General features: G+C 39.6%; 1 protein-coding gene across 8 annotated transcripts in view; it reads right to left on the bottom strand.

Annotated features, from left to right (window-relative positions):
* The window catches only part of fbxw7.L (F-box and WD repeat domain containing 7 L homeolog), a 139,953-nt gene that overhangs the window by 17,399 nt on the left and 95,255 nt on the right, over positions 1–27,299 (bottom strand). For 7 of the 8 annotated variants that reach the window (XM_018249543.2, XM_041582615.1, XM_041582612.1 and 4 more), the window contains 2 exon segments: positions 16,231–16,313; positions 12,743–12,884 (listed from right to left, as the gene is read on the bottom strand). In XM_018249543.2, coding sequence (XP_018105032.1) covers positions 12,743–12,884; positions 16,231–16,313 — 225 coding nt within the window. 8 annotated transcript variants of the gene reach the window in all.

The following is a 27,299-nucleotide window of genomic DNA, read 5'->3' as shown; positions in this document are numbered from 1 at the left end:
GACCTAACAAGTATGGTTTGTTGGTATGTTTGTGTGCACAGTGAATAGTACGATCCCAAGGGGCGGCCCTTATTTATTTATTTTTTTTAAAATGGCAATTTTCTACTTATGATTACCCAATGGCACATACTACTAGAAAATTATATTATTGGTTACATTTAATTAATGGTTTATTTACATGAAGTAGGGTTTTACATATGAGCTGTTTTATGCAATATATTTGTATAGAAACCTACATTGTTTGGGGGGTATACGTTTCCTTTAAAGGGATTCTGTCATGATTTTTATGGTGTAGTTTTTATTTCAAAATAACACTGTTTACACTGCACATAATTCACTCTACCATGTCAAATTTAATTCCTAGCCATCTCGGGTCATTTTGCCTGGTCATGCGCTTTCAGAAAGAGCCAGCACTTCAGGATGGAACTGCTTTCAGGCTGGCTATTGTTTCTCCTACTCAATGCAGTGAGACATAGATTTTTACTATTTAGTACTGTTCTTACATCTACCAGGGAGGGGTTACCTGGTTACCTTCCCATTGTTCTGCTGATGGGCTGCTGGGGGGGGGAGAAGGGTGATATCACGCCAACTGCCAGTGCAGACGTAAAGAGTGACTAACGTTTATCAGAGCACAAGTCACATGACTGGGGCAGCTGGGAAACTGACAATATGTCTAGCTTAATGCCAAATTTCAAAAGTAAATGTAATCAAATGTCTCCTCTTTTGAAAAAATGGATTCCAATGCAGAAATCTGCTGGAGCAGCACTATTAACTGATGCATTTTGAAAAAAACATGTTTTTGCATGACAGAATCCCTTTAACAAAAGGCCCTTAAAGTGATACTGACCGTAAAAAACGACTTTCTAAAATATGAATGTACATCAAAAGTTACCTATAGGTCATGTTTATTGTTTTTTGCTGAGAGGTTTTTTAAGTTATTGTTAGTTGAAGTTTCTAAACCGGACTGTTTTGCCAACGTGTCAGTTAAAGTTTCTAATGCGAACAGACTCCTGCTGCACAAATATGGCAGCCCCCTCAAACAGGAACATGGGGCATCAGACAGGTAATGTAAAAGCATTGTGCAAATACTTTATGACAAATTTATAAGTAGCTTTCAAAGGCAATATTATGATAGATGTCATCATTTTTGGTGTCAGTATCTCTTTAATTTTATCTGTGAAAGAAATCCAAAAGAAACTTTTTTGAGCAGTAAAAGAGTGATGTGCGAAATTCTTTCACTAGGATTGGCTTCAAAAAAACACCCATAGACTAAAATGTATTGTATGCTGAGAAAGTAGTGTTAAAAAGCTGGCAGTCTCCGCAACCATCACAACAAAAAAAAACAAAACCTTGTTGGTAATTTTAGTTGAAGCAACATGGAATAGATTTGCCTGTAAATCTCAAACCAAACCAAGCTTTGTACATACAGTGTGGTGCAGTTATAATATGAGACTATGTCTGGCTGCTATGAGTTACTTTATATCTATGCTCTTGTATGCATGTTAGTAATTTAGCCTGAATTTGTCCTGTGGTAGTAAAACTGGCACTTTTTGAGTTGCGCAAAATTCTTCCTGCTCTACTTCAAACACATCCATCATTCAATAATAATTCCATCTTTAGTAAGAAGCTACTTTTAAGCGCTGAATCTACTTGCTCAGCAACATAATGGCAGTTAGGGGAATAGTGCCCACAATCCATTGCTAGCTGCTCATGCTATTCTAAGGATGTGTGAAATAAAAGCAGACTTCTATATGGAGATCTGCAGCTAAAGTTAGTGGCAGCCTCAGATGTAAACTGCACATGTACTATTGCACTGTATAAAGGCTGGAGTGACTGGACGTCTAACATAATAGCCAGAACACTACTTCCTGCTTTGCAGCTCTCTTGGTTTCCACTGATTGGTTACCAGGCAGTAACGAATCAGTGACTTGAGGGGGGGGGGCACATGGGTCAAATCTGTTGCTTTTGAATCTGAGCTGAATGCTGAGGATCAATTGCAAACTCACTGAACAGTTACGTTCTACGTGGCCCCCCTTCAAGTTGCTGACTAACTCAAGAGTTAGAGAGCTGAAAAGCAGGAAGTAGAGTTCTGATCTGTTATGTTAGACATCCAGTCACTCCAGCCTTTATACACTACATTTTTGGCTAACTATATTAGAATTTTTTTTTTTTTTTTTGGCTCAGGCTATTTACCCAGTTTTTATTTTTACACTGAACTGTTCCTTTAAAATGTCTTCGCAAACTATACTGACATTTATTAACTCAATTTGGTACTGCAGAGTCACTGAGGATGGAATAGAAACGGTCTAATCCCCCTTCTTTTGCAGCGAATATCCTATATAAATCATAGTATTTCTTTTAACTCAGGCTTTAAAATAATAAAAAGTATGTTATACGATGAAATGACAAAGTAACTTTCTGTTTCGAATAAATGTATGGTTCATATGCGCAGTAACAAGAATGCTGCTTCATGTGAATAATATGAAAAATGTAGCATATACTAAAGGAGGATAGGAGGATGCAGTGCAGGACAAGTAACAATTCCTAAAGGATGATCATGTAGCAAAAGAAAATACTATAATGAGAATCTCTTTTTCTCATGGTGTTGAGCTTATACTCAGCAGTCATAGGCTTCACTAAGCAGATCCGTAAATATAGATCATTAAAGCAGGAAATGCGTTAGAAAAACCATTATGAGATGGAAGGGAAACTATTGGATTTGGAATCAAAATAAGATCTTGAACAGCAAGAAATATCTCAGATGCCACTGTCACAGATTAGTCAGGTATACAGAGTTAAGCTCCCCATAGACACGACGATTCTTCTTGCCGAACGACCGATTTTAGCGAAGTCCGACCAATCCTTCGAAATTATCGTGCGGTTAGTGGGATTCGAGCGATCGACCCTCTTACGATTTTCCGCCGACATCTGGTAGGAAATTGATGGGCCAGTTTAAAAAATCTTTGTCGGTCCCAGTGCAATCTATCTATGTTTGCAGGGCCAAGCAGACAGCTCCCATTTGTTTTCTTGGCAAATTGGTCTTTTAGTTGATGGTCAATTCTTACGATCGTTCTGAGAAAATCGTGCTCTCATGATGACGATCCGATCTTTTAAAAATCTCAACATCTATGGCCAGCTTTAAACCACCAAACACATGGATTGGACCTACAGGAAGGTTTATCTGGCATGGAGTCAACACAGAAAATGAATAGTTCATGTGTCACTACCCCTTTAAGTAAAAGCATGTGGGGAAAAAACCCCTACATGAAAAAGATATACTTTCCCTTTAAAATACCCATTACAACAATTGAACCTTTTGCTCAAGCTAGAGTAATGAATACCCCAGAGGCGTAACTACAGAGGAAGGAGACCTGGCAGCTGCAGGGGGACCCAGGAGGTATACGAGGCCCTAATTAATGACCAATTTCAACATATATTGGTAAAACAGGACAACCTCTGCATATGTTGGGGGCATAAATTAATTTGCTGTGGGGCCCAGTAACATCTACTTTCACCACTGGAACACCTGGATAAGGAAATCCAAAACAAATAACATCCAGATACTGATCTCCAGCATACTGCAAACAATGGCCACCTTTAGAGGATGAACATTACAAAGCTCAGCAAATAAAAGCTGTATTTACAAAACCATTAAAAAAACAAAATATAGCATGCAAGCCACCAGTGCTTTTTACATAGAAAACGGTTTATCAAACGACTGTCATTTGTAGTGCAAACAGAAAAGAATATAAACATGACAAGTGGGCAAGAGTGTTTGACGGAAAGGCTGAGGGTTACTGGATTTACCTACCAGAACAGCCAATGAAATGAGCTGAAAGCTAGCCCCAGAAACAGAGCAAATGAATAATGCCCTGAGCAAGTCTGGGGACCCCAAATTAAATTCTACCTAAATCAAGAATATCCAACCTGCTACACAGGATGTTGGAAGTCCACCAGCAGCTGAAGGGCTTTGACCTGAAAATGCCTGAAAATGTTTTTATTAGGAAGTGTAACAACACACAGTTTGAACTTTTTAACAGGAATATTCTCGTTCGTAGGACCACCTTGTGAGAGTGAGGGTCTTGGGCAAATGGCCTTCTCTGCCCCTTTAAATCTAGCCCTGCTCTGTCCTTAATGTCAGTCACAGCTGTGTGTGCAGCTTGAGTATACAAAGGACAAATGGACAGCCCAAGAAGGTTGTGGAGCAATATATATATATATATATATATATATATATATATATATATATATATATATATATATATATATATATATATATATATATATATATATATATATATATATATAAGGCATTTAAAGATACTACTACATCTGTCTCCTTATCTGTTTTAAGTGAATAAATAAAGTTTTAAGTTTTACTATACCCCAAGAGATGGATTTATGTACCCAGGTGCAGCTGATTTAGCATTTATGAAATTTTCACTCCAGGCCCTCATTTAACTCAATTCACCCCCCCCCCGCCAAACATGGGAATATCAGGGGCTGCTATTACTTTATAGAAGCATGGGTCTGAGAAGTGTTAATTACAACTCTTAATAAATGTTACACCAACAGCCCTATTTGCACTTAAATGGCAGCTTCCGTGGGTAAATAGTAGCTTGTTTATATAAGCTATATTACAGGTCCTGTAACAAATACAACATTTACCCATGCATTATATTTCACTATAAATGCCTTGAATTTTTGGTGTCGCTGTTTTATTTTAACATCATACTAACATATAAAACAAGCCAAAATTGCAACTTCTACCATGAACACTAATAATTAACATAAAAACAAAGAAAGTAACCATAAAAAGCGGAGTAATGTCAGATTACACAGTAACAAGACTGCATTTATAATGAGCAACTGTAACAAACAACTCCTTGAAATAACGAGTTGTATCTTGAATAGGAAACAATCATTAACAAACAAAATTCCTCTCTTTTGTTTGCAACGTTAAATTAAAATATTAATACAGTTTCCTTGGCCTCATCAAGTCAGTGTATTGTACCAGTACTAAAATTGGACAACTTTAATTGTGTGTAGTTGGCAAATATGTTTAAATGTATTTTCAAATAAGTTAAACAAGTTCTGAAGTACTTGAATTAGTGAAGTGTTAACTATGAAATAAAAAGAGTTTTAATGTAAAATTATAGCCTTTTTTTAATTATTTTTTGAAAAAACAAGTTTACGTTATTATTCCATAAATGTTCCATAAACATGTGTGTAGGTTAGTCTGTGCGCAAAGCCCTATTGATCTGCTATTTGCATGTATTAATATGAATGGGAGATGAGAAGCCAGTTGCTCCAATGAGTAGGAATTTAACCTCATCAATTGACACTAATGGAATAATAGTCTCAAGAGGCCAATCTAACATAAAAAGGCAGCATGGTTACTATGTTTCACCAGACATGAGACAATTGTTATTTTACGGAGCATAAAAAGAATTCAAAAGCATGCACATTTTTCATAATCCATAAACGGTCAGTGTTAGGTCTTTGAAATACAGAAGAAACACGTGGATTGTTTATTAAAGGTCGAGTTGTGTTTTCCTGAAAAATTGGAGGTTTTCAAGGGTAGTTTCAGTAAAAATGTGTTTTTCGGGAGAAAAAAAAAAACATTATTATGCCCCGAAGCCACATAAAGCCCGAATCTGAAAATAATCCAACTAAAGCCTGTGGAAGTCATGTAGAAGTCAATGGCAGAGGTTCCTTGAACCATTTGAAGATGTTTTTAGCCTTTTTTTCAGTGGTTTTCGCCCTAAAACTATTAATTTGAGGTATTTGAGGTTTTTTTTTTACATAAATAAGCAAACATTCGAGTTGTGAGTGAACTTATCTGAGGTAGAAAAAAACCTCACAAACTCGACCTTTGATAAATAACCCCTTATACTTAAAGTCAAATGGTCTTCAGTTGGACCCTGCTCTGCTTAGTAGTATATGTTAAATTGTTTCCTTTGAACAGTGCTGTGCAACTTTATACATGTACAGCATGTTCAAAAGCCTGATTATCTTAATATGATGATGTTATACAAAGAGTCCCTGAGCTGTAAAGATCCCTGGGAGGGCGACATCCTAGCCACAGGCCTCCAGATGGACAGCCCTGTTCTATAATACATACAATTAAGAGTTTGAAAGTCTTCCAGATATACACAGATACAGGGCAAATTAATGCTTTGCATTCAGTGGGCATTATTTCACTTCAAGGCAATCCTTCTGTATTCACTAGATGCAAAATAAAAAAAAATGGTGTTTTCGCAGCTCAGCCAGAAAATAGGCACCTTGCTTGTCCAGTTAGCATTTACAGCCATGGGGATAATATATTCTTACTTTTGTAAGCATTAGACAGCAAATCTGTTTCTAGCGGCATGGGAAAATGCTCTCCATCGTGCCGTTTGCGTTATACGTGCCCAAAACGCAGTGCTTTATTATCCTCTGTAATCTGAATTTGCATATTGGTGCTCCACCAAACAGCCTGAATGAATGGGAACCAGCAATTATAGATAGAAAGAGAGGGAGTGGATAGCAGAGTGAATAGCTTCTTATTCAATGTAACCGTGAAGGTCAGATCATGCAAATAAAAACAGTAGTTCTTTGCTGAAAGGTGGTATGCACTAAAACCCTTCGGGCTCTCTTGGGATACAGCAGAGGAACAGCTGGCAAGTAGCCCAGATGCTTTGAATAATTACCTGCACACCCCTCCCTTTAGATTACATGTTGGGGCATGGCAAAATGAGCCATTCATCTCAATTATAAATTCCCATTCAGTGTTCCAAACTTGAAAGCCTCTTAACTTATTTTTCCTCAGCACAAAATGAATTATGACAGTGGGAAAAAAGAGAACTTATTTGATTTGAACATGAGTGCATAACACAAGCCTGGTAAGGTCAGCTACTTATCTGTTGGCCCAAAACACATGCACAGAGCTCAAGCGTGATGTATACGGTGGCTAGAGACTAGATTACTAGTGCCTGCAGCATTCTCTTCTGATGAAGGCATTGGGGGAGTGGAATTGCTGGGAATCATAGTCCAGCTCCTGGGGGGCTGAAAGACATGTCTGGGCACAGGACTAGTATAAGCCTTGAAGCAGCACGGCAATCATCATTGTGGCTTCCAGAGCACACCTGATTTGTAAACTAGCCGATCACAGGCTTGTTAAATCACCACTTAAGTACATGGCTTTAATAAAATCACCTTGGACGAGAAGGCATTACATTCCTATGTAGATGTATATCTTCTGCAGATTATAAAAAGCAGTTTTATGTTTGGGGAGTTCTATCCATCCTATATCCAGGGCACTTTATTTTCCCTCACAGGGTACAACCATCATACATTTCTCTCATATCTGGGATGCCCTCTTCTTGGAACTAATCTTATTAAATGGCTATTATCACCTGGAAAATATCTGCAGCCACTGTGCCCTTCCTTCATAGCCATGGGGATCAAACGCCCAAAAATTCCTTTCCAGGTACACCAGGAAATTTGCAAACAGACAACTGTCCAAAACTTAAAAATTAAGTAAATCAAATTAAACGCCACATTATTCACAAACCATGTACATTGTTCAGGTAGAGATTCACAACATAATGAACAACATAATTCATTCACAAAGAGCCATGTTATGCAATCATTCTAGTGAAAATGGTCAATTCTTTAATATTAGTACATTTGTGAGCTCCACTGTAAACTGTAGTAAGATTACAATTGTACAGGACTAACCCAAGTCTAAAATGACTGACCCTCTATAACCCTTTAGTAACCTCTATAACAAAATATATTTGTATTAGAGGTTACTATGTGGGTTCTGCCATGTGGCAAAAGTTATTACTTTTCATCTTTTTGCCTAGGGATGCATCAAATCCAAGTTGATGCAAAACCAAACCAAATATGAACACTAATTTTCATATGTAAATTAATGAAATTCATGGGGGCAAAAAGGCATGTGAAAATGGCATCTTCCATTGTCACGTGATTACAGCTTCATACAGGGTTCAGCTTCATACAGGGTTCAGCTTCTGTTTGACCAGGCACTCAGATTCGGCTGAATCCCTAAATTAGACTCTGGTGAAGTTCTGGTAAACCACTCACCATGGGTAGCACAATACCCACTACTAGGGTTTTCAAGACCACAATTGTGCTCTTTTTGAATATCAAGTGGGTTATTTATCAAAGGAAAAAATTCAAATTTTCGAGGGTATTTTTCACTCAAATTTTTTTTTTTTTGTGGGTTAAAGAAAAGCATTTAAAAAAAAACCAAAAAAAACAACAACTAATTTTTCAAGCTTTTATTTATACTCCAAAAGCTGGAAATAGCTTGAATCCAAAAATAGTTTTTTTTTCCGGTGGGATTCGTACAATAACTTAATTGATTCAAGTTTTTTCAATGCAAGTTTTTCACCCTGACTACACTGATTCAAGTTTTTTCTTAAATTAGAAACCATTTAAGTTGAGTTTATTCAAGGTCTAAAAAAAAAAAACAAAGCTCTCACAAAGCTCTAAAATTCGACCTTTGATAAATAACCCCCACGTTTGGTGATCCAAATCAGCTAAAGCGCTTAAGAATATATGCATTTTTTTTTTTAAAATTCGTTTTTTTATTAGAAGGTTAGATTAGTTTGTTAGAAGCATCCACTTTTATTAGAAGTCCAGCATGAATAAACAAATGATTCCACTTTTGCAATGTCAATCATGTTATTAAGAGTTATATGCATGTACATTTTCAATAAAATATTGTTTTATATAAAAATCTTGAAGGTTCATTTTTTCCCCCAACATATATAGTACATGAATAAATATAAGAAAAAAGGATATTTGGTGAAATCTAGAATCCTTTGGGAAAAGGTGGTGATATTTCCATTTCCATATGCACCACTACACCTAAGTAAGATAAGTGCTGGAGATTCATTTTCTATATTTTCCATAAACAACAATAACAATACAAACAAAAACAGTTAACTTAGAATCAAACATGCTCATTATTTGCCCTGGATGATGTGGAACATCCACAATCAGAATATATGCATTTTGAGAATAAAATGATGTCACTACATGCCCTTTAACCCAATATAGCTGCAGGAGAGCAAAAACAATCCCTTTATGTATTACTGGGAAAAAAGGCAGGATAAAGCCACTTAAAAATATGAGTAGAAGGCCTACAGAGCTTGTAAAATTTGCGAGCCTATCAATGAAGAGAACATGTGCACACACCCATTTGCCGTTTGGCAAACACTCTCCAGGACATTCTCTTTCCGAGAGCCAAATTCAGATTAATATTAGTACAATCAGTAATAAAAGTAAAATAATTGGATTCACTGGTTATGCCCCTTCGTTGAAATGTTGGGTGTGTGTAAGAGCTTGCAGAACCCAGAACAGCAGATATCAAATGAATGTACATAAATGGAGGAAAATAATTCAGTCTTGTATATTGTTGCATTTCTACACAACAGTGTGTCAACACTAGTTCCTTTTATTACAAAACAAACCCCTTGAGTTTGGCATGGGACACACTAAGCATCTAATAATACTTCAAAGTGAAAAACAACCGTTACAAATATTTTCCCCCTAACGTTGCTTGATTTCTCTGTCAGTCTGCATCCACTACTTTCACTTATAACCACAGAATTGTTCCCTTCCATTCAGGTTACAAAAAGGAGTACAGGAAGGCTGCTTGCAGGCTTTAATTGCGGACACAGAAACGATTGAGGCAGAAACACACAACATAAAACCAGATGAGAACAATGTACCCATTTTAACCTTACCATCACAGAAGGCAGGCTGGATTGACAATATCTACAGCAAGAAATAAGAGGTTCTCAACAGATGAGGCATTCTTTATTTACCAAGCTTAACAGTGGGCTTTTGCACTAAACGAAAACTATAACCCCCCCAACAAAGTAGATCTCTATAAAAAGATATTGCATAAAACCCTGTTTCATGTAAATAAACCATTTTCATAAAAATATAACTTTTTTAATACTGTGTGCCATTGGGTTAGCCTAAACAGAAAATTGCCATTTAAAAAAAATGAGGGCCGCCCCCTGGGATAATAGGATGCACGGTGCACACAAATAAACCAAACAAACCATATATGTTAGGTCGCATAAGCCAATTAACAGACAGGGGCTGATTTATAAACATTGGGCTAATTTCCCCCTGGGCAGTAACCCATAGCGACCAATAAGTGATTTTTTACAGACAGCTGACAGTTGAGCAATGAAAGCATACATTTGATTGGTTGCCATAGGTAACTGCCCAGGTGCAAATTTGCCCAGTGTTTATATATGAGCCCCACAGAGTTCTGTCTTTTGCTACCACACTTCTTCCTGTTACAGTTTAGTATTTCTGGTCAGGTGATCTCTGAGGCAGCACACAGAACATCACAAAATGGTGGTACAAGGTAAGAGATGTAAAAAGGTAATATTTACTTAAATATATATACCAATTTGGCAAGATGCTTTAATATGCCACTTAATATGATAAGCAACTGTTGCTTAAATATTCATTTTGGAGGTAAAGTTTTCCTTAAAGCCACCTGCAGAAAAATTACCACACAGCAGACTGGTGCCACATTAGCAGTTGTGCCATTTTTGTGAAAGGCGGAAATATGTTCGGCTCTCATCTGTATCCTTTTCACCATCAGTATTACACGGATACAGGGGCTCTGTCTTCAGTACAATGCCCACTTATGCAGAACAGCTCAGGCAATCAGCTAATGTAAGTGGGAAAAGTGTCAGTGCAGTTTACTTGATCTCGGTGTTTACACCATAAACAAAGAAGGCAATGGCTGTGCACTGCCAGGGACTGGTACAGGATGGAATAATAGATACTCTCATAGAAATCAATTCAGAATAAATGTACAGGCTTTGGCTGCAAACTATAAAAACTGCTTCTTTACCCTGGCATGGAGTATATGAAGTCAAAACACAGATGGGAGCACAAAGAAATCATTCATACATCTGTGATATGGACACGCTAATCCTGTGCTGCCCAGCTTGCTCCCTGCAAAATAAATCATTTATGCGTCTGTGATATGGAAGCAATAATCCAGTGCTGCCCAGATTGTTCCCTATCCAACAGATTACATTTGCAGGCCAGCTAACATTTACATTGTAAATACAAAGAGCCCTAGGGTAGGCAGGGACCATAAAACATGTTTAGAAGGCCACACCTGGCCCATTGGCCGCCAGCTATGAACGACTACACCATGTATTTTCTTCCCACCCTTTTCAGATCTATAGCTACATCCCAATGCTAAAATGAAGCATTAAATAATCTGCTGAATGTGTGTTCCTACAAACAATGCATTCTTCTAACAGGTCTGGACTGAGATTCAAAATTGGGCCTGACATTTCCAGTAGACAGAGGTGCATACAGCTCCCTCAGGCCCAATGAACAATGATTGGCTATGGCATTTTGCAGCGGCCCCAGAGTCTTCAAACTGCCAGGCAGGGCCTGGCAGCAAATACAATGTAAAAAAAATATGAATTTATTATAAATTAAATCGTTAATGCTATTATAAAGAAAGCCTTGTGGAAAAGCTGCTTGTATTTTTGCTACTTGATATTCTGCAAAAAAACTGTATAAGATATCTTTGCCATTTCCATTAAGCGGTAAAATCACAAAGCTGGAAACTGCACAGATTTACCATATGAGAATATTAAACACAATTTAACACTTAGGTTTCAGTACAAACAAACAACTTCTCTCAAAAAAACAAAAAAAAAAACAATGAACTCAACCTGCCTCTACATCATATGTGAAAAGCTGGGTTAAAACACAGTATGGTTAACTAAAAGAGGTGCCAAAATGCAACCAATAAGATATTTGTTTTCATTTTCTGACATGTACATAACCAATTACTGATGGGTGGCTATGGGTAACTGCACTTGCGCAAATTAGCAACTATAATATTTAGCCCCACTGTAATTTAAAGAAAACAAAACCCAAATTAGCCAACATAGACCTTCCTAGGGTGTAGTTGTACTCTGGAGTTGGTGGCTGCCATGTTTGATTACTTATCTTCTGCTCTTTAGCAGAGTGCTGAAAAGTGACAAGTGGGCTAAAAGGTGATATGGTTGTCACCATACTAACCCTGGAAGGGTATCAGTGCTTTTAGTGCAGCACATAAACATGGCAGCCATCAAATCCACTGTACAACAGTTCAGGAAAGGGGCCTGTGTAGAGGGTTCTATGTAGGCTAAGCGGATTTAGTTTTGTCTAAGTGGGTCACAGAATAAACAAAGGGTATGCAAATCAGGCCTTACTGGCATGTCTTGTGAGAACTGGTGATGGCATGGCTAGTAGAACTGCATTCATAAGTGTGAATATGGGAAGGGTAAAACTGTATCTCATAAATGACATAATAAACATGTCAAGAAGATGTGAACAGAATAAAGAGGAGATCACATAAATGCTATTGTTTAGAATGATGGAAAACAAATCTTGTTAAGGTCATGTTTATTATGGACACAGACTAGCAGGGGCCTTCCTGCCTTATCACGAGGCCCTTAGGGGCATGTTTACAATGTATAGTTATTGCAATGTTTGTACTATTGCAATGTTTGGCTGCATTATTATTGTTTTGCAAAAACATACAGCGCTGCATTTAGAAGTAATGCTACATGAATACATGTATATACATATTTTTAGGAAAGACAAGCTGGCTTCAGTGTAGTTCTGAGGTGCCTCCAAAAAAACAGAAACTCCAAAAAATCTCCTAAGTGACTAGAAATGTTTGTACCTGGAACATCTTTAGCCACTCCTGGAGGCCTGTTGGTGGCTGCACCGATGTGATGCGACGTCTTTGCTGACCTTGTCCATTTGCCGCTCTTAGGTCCCCAAATGTAGTGGGTGTTGCTGAACATGGCACAAGCCCCGTCGTACTGCAAACAAAGAACTTGTATCAGAGTCAAGTAACATTATGATAAGCCATGCAGAATTTGTCCAAAATACAGCATCAACGCTTTTAATCAGTCCCACTGATCACAATATAATTGCAGATTCCCTGGGAATTGTATGCAAAAAGAAAACTAAAAAATATTTGCAGAACCAGGCCAGGATTTGTGGGAAGGCCAAAAAGGCCCAGGCCTAGGGCGACATGCCGCCCAGCCACATTAGAAATCTGGGCCTGTGCAGAGCAAAGGTCAAACAGAGAGGAGGCAATAAACAAAAAACATAACGGTGTAATATTTCAATTGTTTTGACAGTGGAGTAAACACAAAAAGGCCTTAGAAGGAAATTCCCTTGGATTTCTAAAAGAGCCACATACTGTAGTTACAAGTTAGACCAGTGGCCATAGGTATATTCGTTTATGTGTCTGTATCATCATTATATTAAAAGATTTAGAACTCTTCCAGATAAAATAAAAATGAAAGGATTTGGTAGAATGCACCATTCCTGGCAGTTTGACATGCAACAGAAATCACAACCAGTGGTGCAATGGTGGTCTGCAAAACATGCAAGAATTAGGTGAGAAGTGGCACTGCATGGAAAAACCTGCAATAGCAAATTGAAACCATCTCCTCAACAAATCTGTTTACAGCAAATCAAATTAGCCAGAAAATCATGCTTCCTAAAATTGTATTTGGCACTTAAAAAATGGTTATTTTATATACATAACAAATTAAGCTTCCACCCCTCCTCTACTAAGTATTTTAATTTGCTTTACATTTTGCTTTACATGGTTTACCCTAGAACCGTTTGTTTTGCCAAGAGAAGGTTGTACCACTGTAGCATTAAATCCTTCATACACAAAATCAATGTTGACAGAAACATGCAGTTATTTTTCAAATTGAATGTATTACAGCTTATGCATGCTTCTCTATGCATGAGATCACGTGTGTTTGTAGGAATATGATGAACCACTAACTGTGCTGTCTAACATTTCTCACAAAGTGCAACAACTTATCATGATTCCCAAATACGTCAAAAAATATACAGGTATGGGATCCGTTATCCAGAAAGCTCTGAATTATGGAAAGGCCGTTTCCCATAGAATCCATTTTATCCAAATAATCCAATTTTTAATATTTAATATTATAAAATATGATTTTCTCTGTAATAATAAAACAGTACCTTGATCCAAACTAAGATATAAATAATCCATATTGGAAGCATAACCAGCCTATTGGGTTTATTAATGTTTAAATGATTTTCTAGAAGACTTAAGGTTTGAAGATCCAAATTACTGAAAGATCGGTTATCTGGAAAACCCCAGATCCTGAGCATTCTATATAACAAATCCCATACCTGTACTTTGTTGTTAATTTCTGTTTAACAGCACTATGTACATAATTTAGAACTGAACGTTTTTTTGTTTTAGGCCCAAAATATCAAGTGGCAGCTGCACCCAAACTGAACATATGTAAAAAATGTAAGCTTGATATTGGTTATTAATTCATTCAATAGATGAGTTTAGCAGAAGCCTAAACTGTCAGCCTCAGAGCACTGGCTGCCCAAGTCATGCTATTCAAGGATGTAATCGATTTCTCAGGCACTTTCATTTACAGCTAACACTCCCAGAGGGCATGTACTCTACCCCTTACTAATTTAATACTTTGTCCTTTAGTGCTACGGACGCTAACTGTAGAACAGGTTTTTTATTTTTCAACCAAAACTGAAAAAAACCCCAAAAAAACGTAAATAGTAAATTAAACTGCATGCCAACTCTATTTTTGTGATATAAAAGTGCACGCTACATAAACGTCTTATCCTGAAACCTACTTCATTTCAGGCTATAATATGTTGGATAATGAAGGAGGCATGACTGAAAGGAAGGGCCTCATTGATTCCCATTATACTGTGAAAAAAATAAGCTCTTGAAGCAACATGAGCCCATCGTGGTCTTTAATTTCCCACTGATTACTGCTTCCAGTTGATAAAGGACAAGGAATCCCTTCTGGGATTATCTTTATGCAAGAAACTTTAATTACAATGATATCTTTATGTGTCTCAATCTCAAAACAGAAATACTCTAGGGTTCACCCAAAAAAATGGCCATAAAGAGAGAGTGATTTAATTTTGAAGCAAGGGCTTCAATGAATAAAGATAAATAGATTTCTCTTGAGGCCACCGACTGGAAAGATCTTCATAACTCCACAAACAACCATCAAACAGGAATGCACTATAATATCAGACAAGGCGCACAGTGAAAAGTGAGGGAGCGCCAAAATTCAGAGACAAAATTAAATCACACATGACTACAGCAGGGAATGCAACAAGATACACTGCAAATAAATGAAACGCTAATAAGACTAGCTGGCAGATCTCCTGGCATTCCTATGTTCCTATGTGACAAGGCAGATAAGTGTGAGGTCATACGGATTTGAGTGTGAACAAGTGTGACTTAGCAGTGCCATTGTCTGAAGTAGACCTGACAGCAAAGAGGAGAGGCAGCAAACTGTATCCCAGCAACCCCCTTCAAATACACAATGTGTATCCCCTAAATACATTCAGTTTGTGAAATTGTGTACAGTAAGAATAAGCAGATATCAGAATGTAGGCATGCTCCCTTATATGGTAAATAACCTGCTCTACAGGCCTTCAGGAGAGAAGTGTGATTCACACTTACACATTACTCCAGGGATATTAAAGTATTTCAGTGGCCTTCAGGCTTATCATTCCTGAGCTTAAACATAAATGTGTCAGCAAAAAACTTTGTGTATAGAAATTCAGTGAGGTCTGTGTTTTAAAGGCTAATAACAAGCCAAACAGGCTCAAATGTATAGACTGAACATTCTCCTCCTATAGTTAGTTCAAGTAATTCCACTATAAAATCCATGCCCATATCCTACATGGTTTGGCATAATACAGCAGGAAGAAAAGTATGTGTTGCCTGTGTAATGCCTCCCTACTGCTTCAACAATATAGAGGTCAACGGCTTAACAACCAAAAGGGAAAAACAAACAGACCACAACTCCTGTTTGAATCCCAGGCACGATGAACATTTGCTTCAGTTCTCATGGCAGATTTACATGGGTAATAAGAAAAAAATAGGTACTCCTGTGTCATTCTATATTTCCTTCACAATAACAGCCTAAAACATATCATCAGAAATGTGGATTTTCCACAACCCCCCAATTAATCTGCTCTTCTTCGTGATGAAAATCTACCCCCCGAAGTAGTAATGAAAGCAAAGCTGTGTTCAAATTGGAGAAGAGGCTCAGCAGCTGGTGAGACGGGATGTACATTTCAGTCATGAGCAAAAGGGCTATTATTGAATGGAATTACCTTGTGTACTCTGAGCCTTTGCACGGTTTCTTTCCCAAAGAGAAAGAGCGCACCTCGGATCCATGATCCAACTTTCTCTTCATCTGGAAATAAAGAGAGACAATGCATAAAACAGTGTGTCTGAAGAAATATTATTCCAAGATAAAGCCGCTATTGAGTTAATGTGTCTTAACGAAAAAGATTTATGGAGGACTATTTAATTATTAGTGTAAAACCATCAACTAAAGCATTTCAAATACTGATTTTTCTCTATCCCTTGGAATAAAGTAAATTGAGACGACCCTTTGCCATGGCATTAAATTTAGAAGGAAAACAATAAACTGAATCATAGCATTGCTGTTAAAGTACCTGTTGAATTTATGCTTGACATGTTTTAATAGCTTTAAAGCAATGGCCAAAAATATAGACTTGCTTGCCAGTTCTATAACGGTGATTAATGTTCAGAGTAGAATACAATCACACAAATGACTTCACTTTTATTTATTTTTTTATTGACTGCAGGCTATTTAGGATTGGCAGAGAGAATGAGGCTTCCAAAAATACTATGATCTGCCTTCCATTTAGAATAATGTGACCCTTGGTGAATGAACAGTAAACTGCCATTAGGATCCATGCTTAGTCACAGTTTGCCAATTCCTTTGCCAAGGAAAATAAAAAAACCCTTGTTTTACAATCATTAAATTGCATCAGCCTTGTAATCTTAAAATGTAGCTTTTAGCAGAGCCCTTATTCTAACTGTAACCATTTGCTGACAGTACTTCCTTTTGGAAGGAGAAATAGAATTGGTCTTTATGGAAACCTGTTAATATATTGCTAACAATTGGCTATTTGTGGCACCTTCATGTCCATGTGTATTCAACCTAAAAATGATTGTATAAAATAAAAAGGGGTAGGCACACAAACCCATGCCACACCTGAATTAATGATGAGTATTGTAGTACCCCTTCTGTTTATATTACATACCTATGGCTACGTTCCATAGACCACATATAGCTCAAATGCCTAAAAGTATGGTTCTAGGCATTAACTGGACAAAATACAGTTACGCAACGCTGCAAAGATCTAGACCTCTATTATTAATCATTCTCTGTTTTTTTGTAAAAAAAAAAAGAAATTAAACCAACGGTCACAGTGAGCCTTTAAATGCCATACGGAAGAATACAAGCCCTGGGCAATGAAAAGTTTATAAAAGATCAGGTGACAAACAGAATACTGCAGAGGGAACTTGACATTTATAAAATATGAGCAAAGGGTCTCATTTGGAATTCACTAAATGTTTCCATGAATCAGAGGGACCAGGCAAATAGGGGGGATCCCCGAGTTCAGGATGAAAGGGGTTAAAAGAAAAGGGTTGGATGTTTTGGCTATTTGCAGCAATGTCAGTAATGAATATGATGCTGATCAGTAAGCTACAGAAGAAGCACGTCTCAATGGCTGTAGCACTGCAGCTCTGGTTAAACTACAAGTTGCAGCACTCCTACACGGTGTTGGGGGTGCAGGGAGTTGTAAGGGAATCCCAGCTGGGGAGCTGCAGGATGAGGAGAGGCTGAACAACACTGTTGTGGATGCAGGCGATGCGTTTAGTTTAACCTTGCCAAGAATCACAGCAGACTTGTGCTCGCAGATGTGCCAGAGAAAGCCTTGCATGCTGGAAGTTGGCGACACTGTATGGCCGCACAGCACATAGAGACGCGATGCGGACTAGCGACTTGCCGCAGGTTGGTACCTATGAGATGCGAGCACATGTGCGACAACAATCCTTCCAACGTGTGTGCAAATGCCTGGAGAATAGCTGGGAATCACTGTGCGACATCCAGACAGCAGCAGCAGCCAAGTGATGACTTTATGATGCCCAGTCTCCCATCAGCAGCAGCAGCAGCTCCAATGCACACTTTGCCCATCAGCAGAGACAGGAGCACTCACAGGCAGCACAAAACACCTAGAAATCAATGTCGGTACTTACTTTGTAAAAGATCATTTTTAAAGTGCCGTAGAAGCCCATATTGCCGGCAGGTGTACGGGCAGGATGTGCCCTGATCAGTGGATCGTGGATGACTGGACGCTGCAGCTCAGTGTCTCGCTGGTGTCCTGTGCAGGTAGGAATGTCACACGATGTGATGCGGACATGCTCGGGCACGTCAGGGAGAGGAACGGGAGCAGGAGGCTTGTGGCTCAAACTCCAGTCGACACACACTCACACACACACGCACAAGCCCCGCTGAGAGCAGCTACAGGGACAGGCGAACAGCCCACATTGAATGGGGAGGGGGGGGGGACCAGGGAGCGCCTTTCCCTAAACACTGCTGCACTCGTTGGTTTGTAGCCGCACGACTGGTGGATCGGATTACATTCCCCCCTCCTTTAAGCAGCTACAATGGTGCAGTCTGGGCTCGAGCTTGAGCAACACAACCCACACATCAATTATACGGAGATCCAGAGAAGCCTCGTAGCGCACGGCACCAGGGGAAGAGGGGAGGGAAGAGGGCGACATAACTGCCTTCCACTGCCCGAGGCTGTTCCGTGGTAACTCCTTCCACTGGGACGATCCATGATGCCATCAGGGGCAGGTGGTGACACTCACTCTCTCTTCATATCCACCCACTCACTGACTGATAGGCGCAAGTCTCTAGCAACTGTCTGAGGCCAGGCTGATGCAGTGGCGCTTCTCTCTCTCTCACAGGCGCAAAACCACGAGCGATCACTTGCGCTTCCCCGGCATATTCCATAATCATACAGCAAATAACATGGCAAAGTGCCGTTTAAACGCACGGACAAAGCTAAGACTGAGCAGCCCGAGCAAGTGCAGAATCAGCCTCAAACACACACGTACATATGAAGAAAATCTGACGCAGCCAAGTTATCTGAGCTTCAACGATCTGCAGCTCCTGCAACAAAATCAGTTCTTAAAAAACAAATACATGGGATGTAATTAAACACATCCAAGCTTCACCGTGCAGCTGTCTTACTATTAAAGGAGAAGCAAACCCAAAAGTTAAAAAAAAACCCTACCCCCTACCCTACACAGATTCCCCCTCTCTCCTGCCCCAGGAGGACTAAAGGTGGCCATACAAGGGCCGATAAAAGCTGCCCTACGGGCTTCACCGATCGAGATCTGTCCGAAAGTCGGCCAGATCTCGATCGGACAAAAGATCCCGTCGGATCGCGGCCGCATCTATTCGTTGATGCGGTCCCGCGATCCGACCGCCCATTTAGGCATCGTTAGGATCCGATCGTTGGGCCCTAGGGCCCACGATCGGATCAGCCCGATATTGCCCACCTCAAGGTGGGCATATCGGAGGGAGATCCGCTCGTTTGGCGACATTGACAAACGAGCGGATCTCTCAGTGTATGGGCACCTTAAAGGTGGCCATACACGGAAAGATCCGCTCGTTTGGCAATGTCGCCAAACGAGTGGTTCTCTCCTTGATATGCCCAATATCGGGCTTATCCGATCGTGGGCCTTAGGGCCCTACGATCGTATCCTAACGATGTCTAACAGGCAGGATCAAGGGACTGCATCAACGAACAGATATGGTCGCGATCCGACGGGATTTTAAGTCCCATCCGATCAACATCTGCCCGACTTTTGGCCAGATATCGATCGGGGGAACGCCTGTCGGAGGGCCCCATACACAGGCCAATAAGCTGCTGACTCGGTCTGTCGGCAGCCTTTATCGGCCCATGTATGGCCACATTAGGGGGGCAGATTTATCAAGGGTCGAATTGAAAATTTGAAGTAAAAAAAATCGAATTTCTAGCTAATTTTGTGTACTAGGGAAAAGTCCAAATTCGAGAATTTGAAGAAAATTCAAATATCGAAATTTATCATGTACTGTCTCTTCAAAAATTCGACTTCAACCATTCACCATCTAAAACCTGCCAAACTGCTCTTTTAGCCTATGGGGGACCTCCTAGAACCCATTTGGAGTCAATTGGTGGACTTTGAAAATTCTTTGTTTTTTGAAAATACTTCAAATCTAAGTCAATCTTACTTTAATTTGAATGATTGAATAAAGCCTATTCACCAGTAAAAAATTGATTGTTTTAATAAATCTCGGTTGGTCTTTTTTTTTTATTCGAATTTCAAAAAAACTCCCATTACTTCGATATTCGACCCTTGATAAATCTTCCCCTAAGTGATACCCCGGGCAAATGCAGATTCAGGCATCGGAGTTCACGGGTGCCATCTTCAGCCGCTTTGGTAATCTTCGGGATGAGACCGGCACTTCGGCAATTTTTTGCAGGTTTTCGGCACATGCGCAGTTTTCGTTAAACAGAAAATTACTCCAACTGCACATGCGCCACTACGCTGGTCTCATTCCGAAGATTACCGAAGGATCTGCACGGAGGGGTAAGTAAAGACTTAGGGACATTTGCCCAGGGTAACACTTAGACTGGAGGGAGGGGGGTCTACGTAGGGTAGGGTTTTTTAACTTTTGGGGCTGCTTCTCCTTTAAGGCCAGATGGGAGACTAGTAAGAAAGTCTCTATGGCTGCAACCAGATGCAAACCTGTCGGCTGTGACACTCTCTGGGCAATGCGACAGAAGCCCTACCCATTAGAGAACACCAAGGTGATGATGACCACTGAAGACCAACAACGGTCTGTTGTCTATCGTCTGACTGTGTATATCCATGCAGCAAACTATCTACAACTTGCAACTGTCTTCTTGTTCCCTATCATTCTCTACTCTGTCCTACTGTCTAGATTTTAGCACCAGTAATACCCATCAGTTACAGGGCCGACTGATTAAACATGCCGGCAACACAGGCAAAACACTATCCATTTGTTCTGAAAATAGATCAGTAAAGGTGGCCATACACGGGCATATTAAAGCTGACAAAATCTGGCCGTGTGTGGGGGCTCCTGACGGTTCCTCCCTATCGATAGCAGGCCAGAAATCGGGCAGATATCGATTGGTCAAGTTTGATTTTTTCCTGCAATCCAGGACCATATCGGGTAGTTGATGCGGTCCTGCAACCCATCGGCACCCATTCGCAGCATTGTAATCGGATTGTTCGGATTCACCCAATATCGCCCGGGCCATTAGTGGGCATATCGGGTTAAGACCCGCTCGCTTGGCGACCTCGCCAAACAAGCTGATCTAATAGTGTATGGCCACCTTAAGTTACAGGAGAAAAGCTTTGCTCTATGGCTCACTAGAGTAGGTGGTTTCATGCCACTTCACAATCATTTGAAGAGCCATAAACCACCAAAAATAGTAAATATCCAAAACACAATTGGCCTTTTTAGCTCTTGCCCTCCAAGGAGTTGAGTATAAAATACTAGGTTCTACTGTGCTCTGCTGCTGTGAATTCTTTAACACATGGGCACCAAACTGCCATCTTGAGATGATATCAATGCCTACCAAACTGCACAGTGAGGTCACCTGTTGGATTTCTGTCTTTAGGGTTATATTTACAGTGAGGCACATGATCACAGCTGCCTGTATATGCAGACACTACCCAACTGCTTAGGGCCAGATGATCGGGGGAGTAGTAATCCCATGGCAACCAATAACAATTTCACTTAGTGGTCTTGCTGCAGTTGACTGATCACAGCAAAATGCTAATTGGTTATGATTACCTTTTTTTTTTAATTTTAATTTCCCCATGATGGTTTGACCTTACTAAATGATCACACAAGTGTTAAGGTGGTAGGGTCAAACAATTGAATCAGTCAATATATGCTGTTTCTGGTTAAGATGATGAGATAAGCAGGGCTGCTCAAAGCTTTGAAAACAACAAGCGACCTACTGCAAAGTATTATTACATTAATGGATCATACACACGGGCGGTTTTACCTGCGCTCCCCTGCATTGTGCTTTCCTCCCTTCAGCCGCAGGGGATCACAGGAATAGACGCAATGAATTATTGTCAATGTGGCTGTACTCACACAGACGCATGTAAGTACTAAACGCAGGTTGGGACGTAGCATGTTGCATTTTATCTGCATTCGACGCATACATGCGTCTATGTGAGTACAGTCCCATTGATAATAATTCAGTGTGTCTACACCTGCATTCCCGCACAAACGCCTGTGTGCAAGAGCCCTTAGGATTGGAGTTGTGAGGTAGACCTTTTGGGCTCAAGCTTCCCGTGGAGAGTCAACCCATCAGGTCTTGTGATTATTTTTTAGAGGTGAGTATGTGAGAGCCCTAACAAAGACTGTGTGTACATGAGTGACACTTGCATATAAAAGGGATTTAAAAAAAGTTTTTTTTCCCAAAGTGAATAAAAGCATCAAGTCTATGTTAGGGCTCCTACAGACAAGCGTTTTTAGCTGCACGGCAGAATGAATGAAACCGGAACGTAGGGGAGCGCAGTTAAAAACGTTAGTATGGAGGAGTAGACGCACTGAATTATTTTCAATGGGGCTGTAGTCACACAGACGCATGTAAGCACCGAACGCAGGAAAAATGAAACATGCTGTGTCCCAACCTGCGTTCGGTGCTTACATGCGTCTGTGTGACTACAGCCCCATTAAAAAGAATTCAGTGTGTCTACTCATGCGCTCCCCTGCAGCTGAACGCCTGAAACCGGAAAACAGCTAAAAATGGTCGTCTGTCAGAGCCCTTAGACTGCTTACAGCGGCCCAATTAACAGCATTTGGGAACTGGAGGGCTGCAGCACCTTCCTTCTTGCTCTCAGTACAAATCTTAAATTCCCAGAGGACAGATAATAGGCAACATAGAGAGCTATTGGACCGCCACCCCCTACTGAATTGCCAATTTCTTTAAATGGCTTAATAAAATTAGAATTAAAAAAAAAAATGTGAAAGGGATAGATAAAGTTAAATAAAGTATCTATGTATTGCTTTTTCTTTTCCAAAGGCAGTCATTACGTAGCCAATATCCTTTCCAGACTAAGTGGACACATTTGAACAATGACAAAGAGTCTTGGACACAACTGCGGTCACTTTCCTTTGGTATTGGCACCTTTGGAGCTGCAGACAAATAGGCTTTGTCATTTGCAGGGGGAATTCGAGGTGGTGATGACTCCAGGCTAGTAAACAAAACCTTTTCTCATGTATCTCCTTTTTTAAGGAACCAATGAAGGAGTGCTATTGTAGGCTGCCACAATAGACTTAGGGCGCCAATACATTTCATATCCTTGCTTTATTTAAAGGGATTCTGTCATGATGTTGTTTTTATTTCTAAATTAAACTGTTTACACTGCAAATAATTCACTTTACAATATAAAATGTCATTCCTCAACCAGCAAGTGTATTTTTTTTTAGTTGTAATATTGGTGTGTAGGCAGCCATCTCAGGTCATTTTGCCTGGTCATCTGCTTTCATGCGCCAGCACTTTAGGATGGAACTGCTTTCTGGCAGGCTGTTGTTTTTTCCTACTCAATGTAACTGAATGTGTCGCAGTGGGACCTGGATTTTTACTATTGAGTGCTGTTCTCAGGTCTACCAGGCAGCTGTTATCATGTGCTAGGGAGCTGCTATCTGGTTACCTTCCCATTGTTCTGTTGTTAGGCTGCTGGAGTGGAGTGATATCAATCCAACTTGCAGTACAGCAGTAAAGAGTGACTGAAGTGTATCAGAGCACAAGTCACATGACTGGGGGCAGCTGGGAAACTGACAATATGTCTAGCCCCATGTCAGATTTCAAAATTGAATATAAAAAAATCTGTTTGATCTTTTGAGAATCGGATTTCGGTGCAGAAGTCTACTGGAGCAGCACTATTAACTGATGCATTTTGAAAAAAACATTTTTTCCCATGACAGTATGCCTGTAAAGTATCCAATCTACACGCCAGCATTATACCTACAACAGTAGCTCTCTAAAGGTTCTTTCTCCCTCATTCATGCCCTTAGTTTGCTCCCTTGCCTTGAGGATAGGCAGCCAACCCTCACATAGCAGCAAGGAATGTGAAGTATGCGGAGGTCACACCTCTCTCTTTGATTCCTTTTAACCCATTGTCATTAACCTTACCATGGGCTATTTCACAGTGGTGAACTCTTCAGTTGTTGCAGGACAACACGGAAATGGAGCCTCACCCTGGGTGACACTTCCACAAACAGGTCACGCCGGCCTAAAACCAATTTCATGCGACAAACTATGTTAGGTAGACAAACAGGCGAGAAGAGTCCTTTCTACTTCTATGGTGACTATGAGGAAATTGGTCTGAACATTTCAGAGTGATTTGTGGAGTGGTGTCACTATCAATTTCTTTAATGGACTTACATATTGTTAAAACAGCACACATAATGGGCTTTAAGATATTTAATTATTTTCTGATTTTTGTCTCTTGGATTTTTTTTTACAGTGAGCATAATTTGTTCATTTGTAAAGATCCCATCATTCATATAAATCTATAAATTCTCATTCAACATAATTTGCATTCCTGACATTTTACATGGTGTCAAAGGATTCAGAAATCCCAATGAAAAAAATGGTTCCCTTGCAGCTGCTGTTGAACTGTAACTCCCACAATCTCCAGGCAGCTGAAGGCTGTTGCTGCAGTTGAACAAGCAGCTGGAGGGCCACGGGTTGTGCATCCCTTCCCTGATGCATATTACATGACAGAACAAGATAAATATGAATGATACAAAGGCTTGATGTGGCTTTTACCATGCAATGTTGAATTATCCAAGCACAATACACTGGGAGCATGATATTCACTCCACAGCTTGCCCCTTCTTCCATTCTACAGGTGGATATTGTTCAGCCATCAATGTTATTTTAAGGATAATATCCATCTATTGATATCTATCTATCTATCTATCTATCATCTATCATCTATCAATCTATCTATCTATCTATCTATCAATCTATGAGAAGGAAATCAGGTAACTCAGGTACTACCTGGGTAGTACATACGTTGCTCCTGACGAAGATCCCTGTGGGGGATTGAAACGTTGAGGCTAATAAACCTTTTTTTGTTTTTGCACCATAAATCCTGTGAGTGCCACATATATATGTATGTATATATATTTATTTATTTATTCAGAGGATTGTGTGACATGGATCTCAAGCAAACTGTAACGTGACTGCTCCCTTGCATGAGTCACAGCTTCTTAAAATAAAGAAAAGAAAATAACAGTTGAAATTTTCTATCTTTTATTCTTTCGCTTGCTTGGGGGTGGGCAGTAGGTTTTCTGTTGTCCTTATGGTTTCATTGTCTACATCATGAAAGAGAACTAGACATAAACAACTAAACCAAATGACAAATGAGCAAGTGAGAGGGGTATTGGGTTTTGAAAAATCGTTCCAGAAAATAAAGCAAATGAACGGATGTGAACGTGTTAAAAGGTGGCACTGTATTGTAGGTGGTGGGGCTTGCATGATAGTAGGCTGGGTTTGGATAGGTCATGGGTGGGATAGATAGATAGATAGGGGTCATGGCCATGTATCCATATTTTTGTGTTGTTTTTTTTTTGCAATTTGTGCCATATTCTACTTTTTATCAGGGCTCTCTGCTCAGAGGCCCAAGTGACTAATGGGTTAATAGTTGGGGCCTTCTTGAGGGACCATGATAACCTAATATTATGGACCCCATAATTTCTGATGGCAGCCCTGGGAGGCTAAGGTGAGTGCCTTTTACCTTTGAAAAGGTGTCCTGGCTGACTTGTACGGGCCACTATCAAAAAAGGAAGATAAGTGTCAGAAGAGGCAGTCAGAATCCAGCAGTCAGTAACCATCCATTGCTTGTCCATGGGTCAGCAGTACATAAAGATGAGTGATACTGTAGTGTACCATCAGTCAGCTCTATTAGGCTTTCTTTCACTCCACCAAAGCTTGTCTGCCAGTCCACTCTGACTACAGAGATGTAGCAGGAACTTACACCATAAAGGACCAAGAGTGTCTCTTGGTCCTTTACCGAGTGTCTCTCTATCAGTTTAAAGTGAAACGCTGAAATGGATTTGATTATATCACTGTGGAAAAGTCCCACATTCTTTTCATCGTCTTTTCAAGCTGTCTGGTCGCACCAGCCCCTGATTAAATTAAATTAAAGAGTTTAGATCAAAAACTTCTACAGCTCTTTGCTCTTATTGACTCAGCATTCTTATGGCTTTAAGGAAATGTTACTCTTGCAAGTACAATCTGTAACATGATTACATAGCAAGTCAAGCAGATGATAGGTTCTGTTATCCAAAAAAAAGTCTGTGTTACCACATTGCCCAAAAAACAGGTTTTTCCCTAAAGTAAATGGATCTGGTTTCAGTGGATCTGTGCGGAGGCAGGAATAGACCAGAATTATGTATATACAGTATACTGTATATATATATAGAGAGAGAGAGAGAGAGAGAGAGAGCACAAACCAGACATGCCCAGGTGGTACCCAAATGGTAAAGAGCAGCTGCCACAACACTTTTCTTTTTATTTGTCATACAGTTTATTTACCTGTGACTTCCATGAAAATCTGATTGGATTATGCTAAAATCACAACCTTCATTCACTAAAATCACAACCTTCATTCACACACGAGACTTAACTAGCAACAAAGTTGCTCTAAGTAAAAGCAGGATAAAATAACAATACGATAATTTAGTTTTCTTTTCTCATAATGGGCATAAGGTATTTATTTAATCAGCTTTTTTAGGGTTCTTTTTTTTTATCCAGCATGAGGAAAGGACACTGTTGCGAGTACTGGCTTTGGCAAATACAAATCTCTATTGTTATACAGTTTTCTATGTGACTGCAAAGTTAGAAAAGAAAATCAAACCTCCAAAACAAACAAAAACAGAAGGGCAAAAGCTGATCTGAAATGTTAACATTTAACACACCCTTGTTCCATACCAAACCAATGGAAGGTAGTAGCATTGAAAAGAAACTTACATTGCCATTTTTGATAACCAGTGTTTATTGGGTTTGTGGGTGTTCTCCAGAAACACAATAAACACTTGCAGTCAAAGATTACTCCATTACTACGTTTCCTCTCCTAAAAGTGATCATAAAAGTTGTAACTGCTTATTAGTTGCTATGGGTTACCACAAATGCCAAAATGTGTCCATGTTAATATATAACCTAATTGGGAAGACGCTTGATTAACCTTTCATTGGTGAATGTACAAAAGTGCTCAATTTCACATTTTATGCACCCACAATGGCAAGAAA

This window comes from Xenopus laevis, chromosome 1L, assembly GCF_017654675.1.
Source record: "Xenopus laevis strain J_2021 chromosome 1L, Xenopus_laevis_v10.1, whole genome shotgun sequence".
Lineage (NCBI taxonomy): Eukaryota > Metazoa > Chordata > Amphibia > Anura > Pipidae > Xenopus > Xenopus laevis.
Note: the sequence above shows the minus strand (reverse complement) of the source record. Positions and strands in the feature narration are given on the sequence as shown.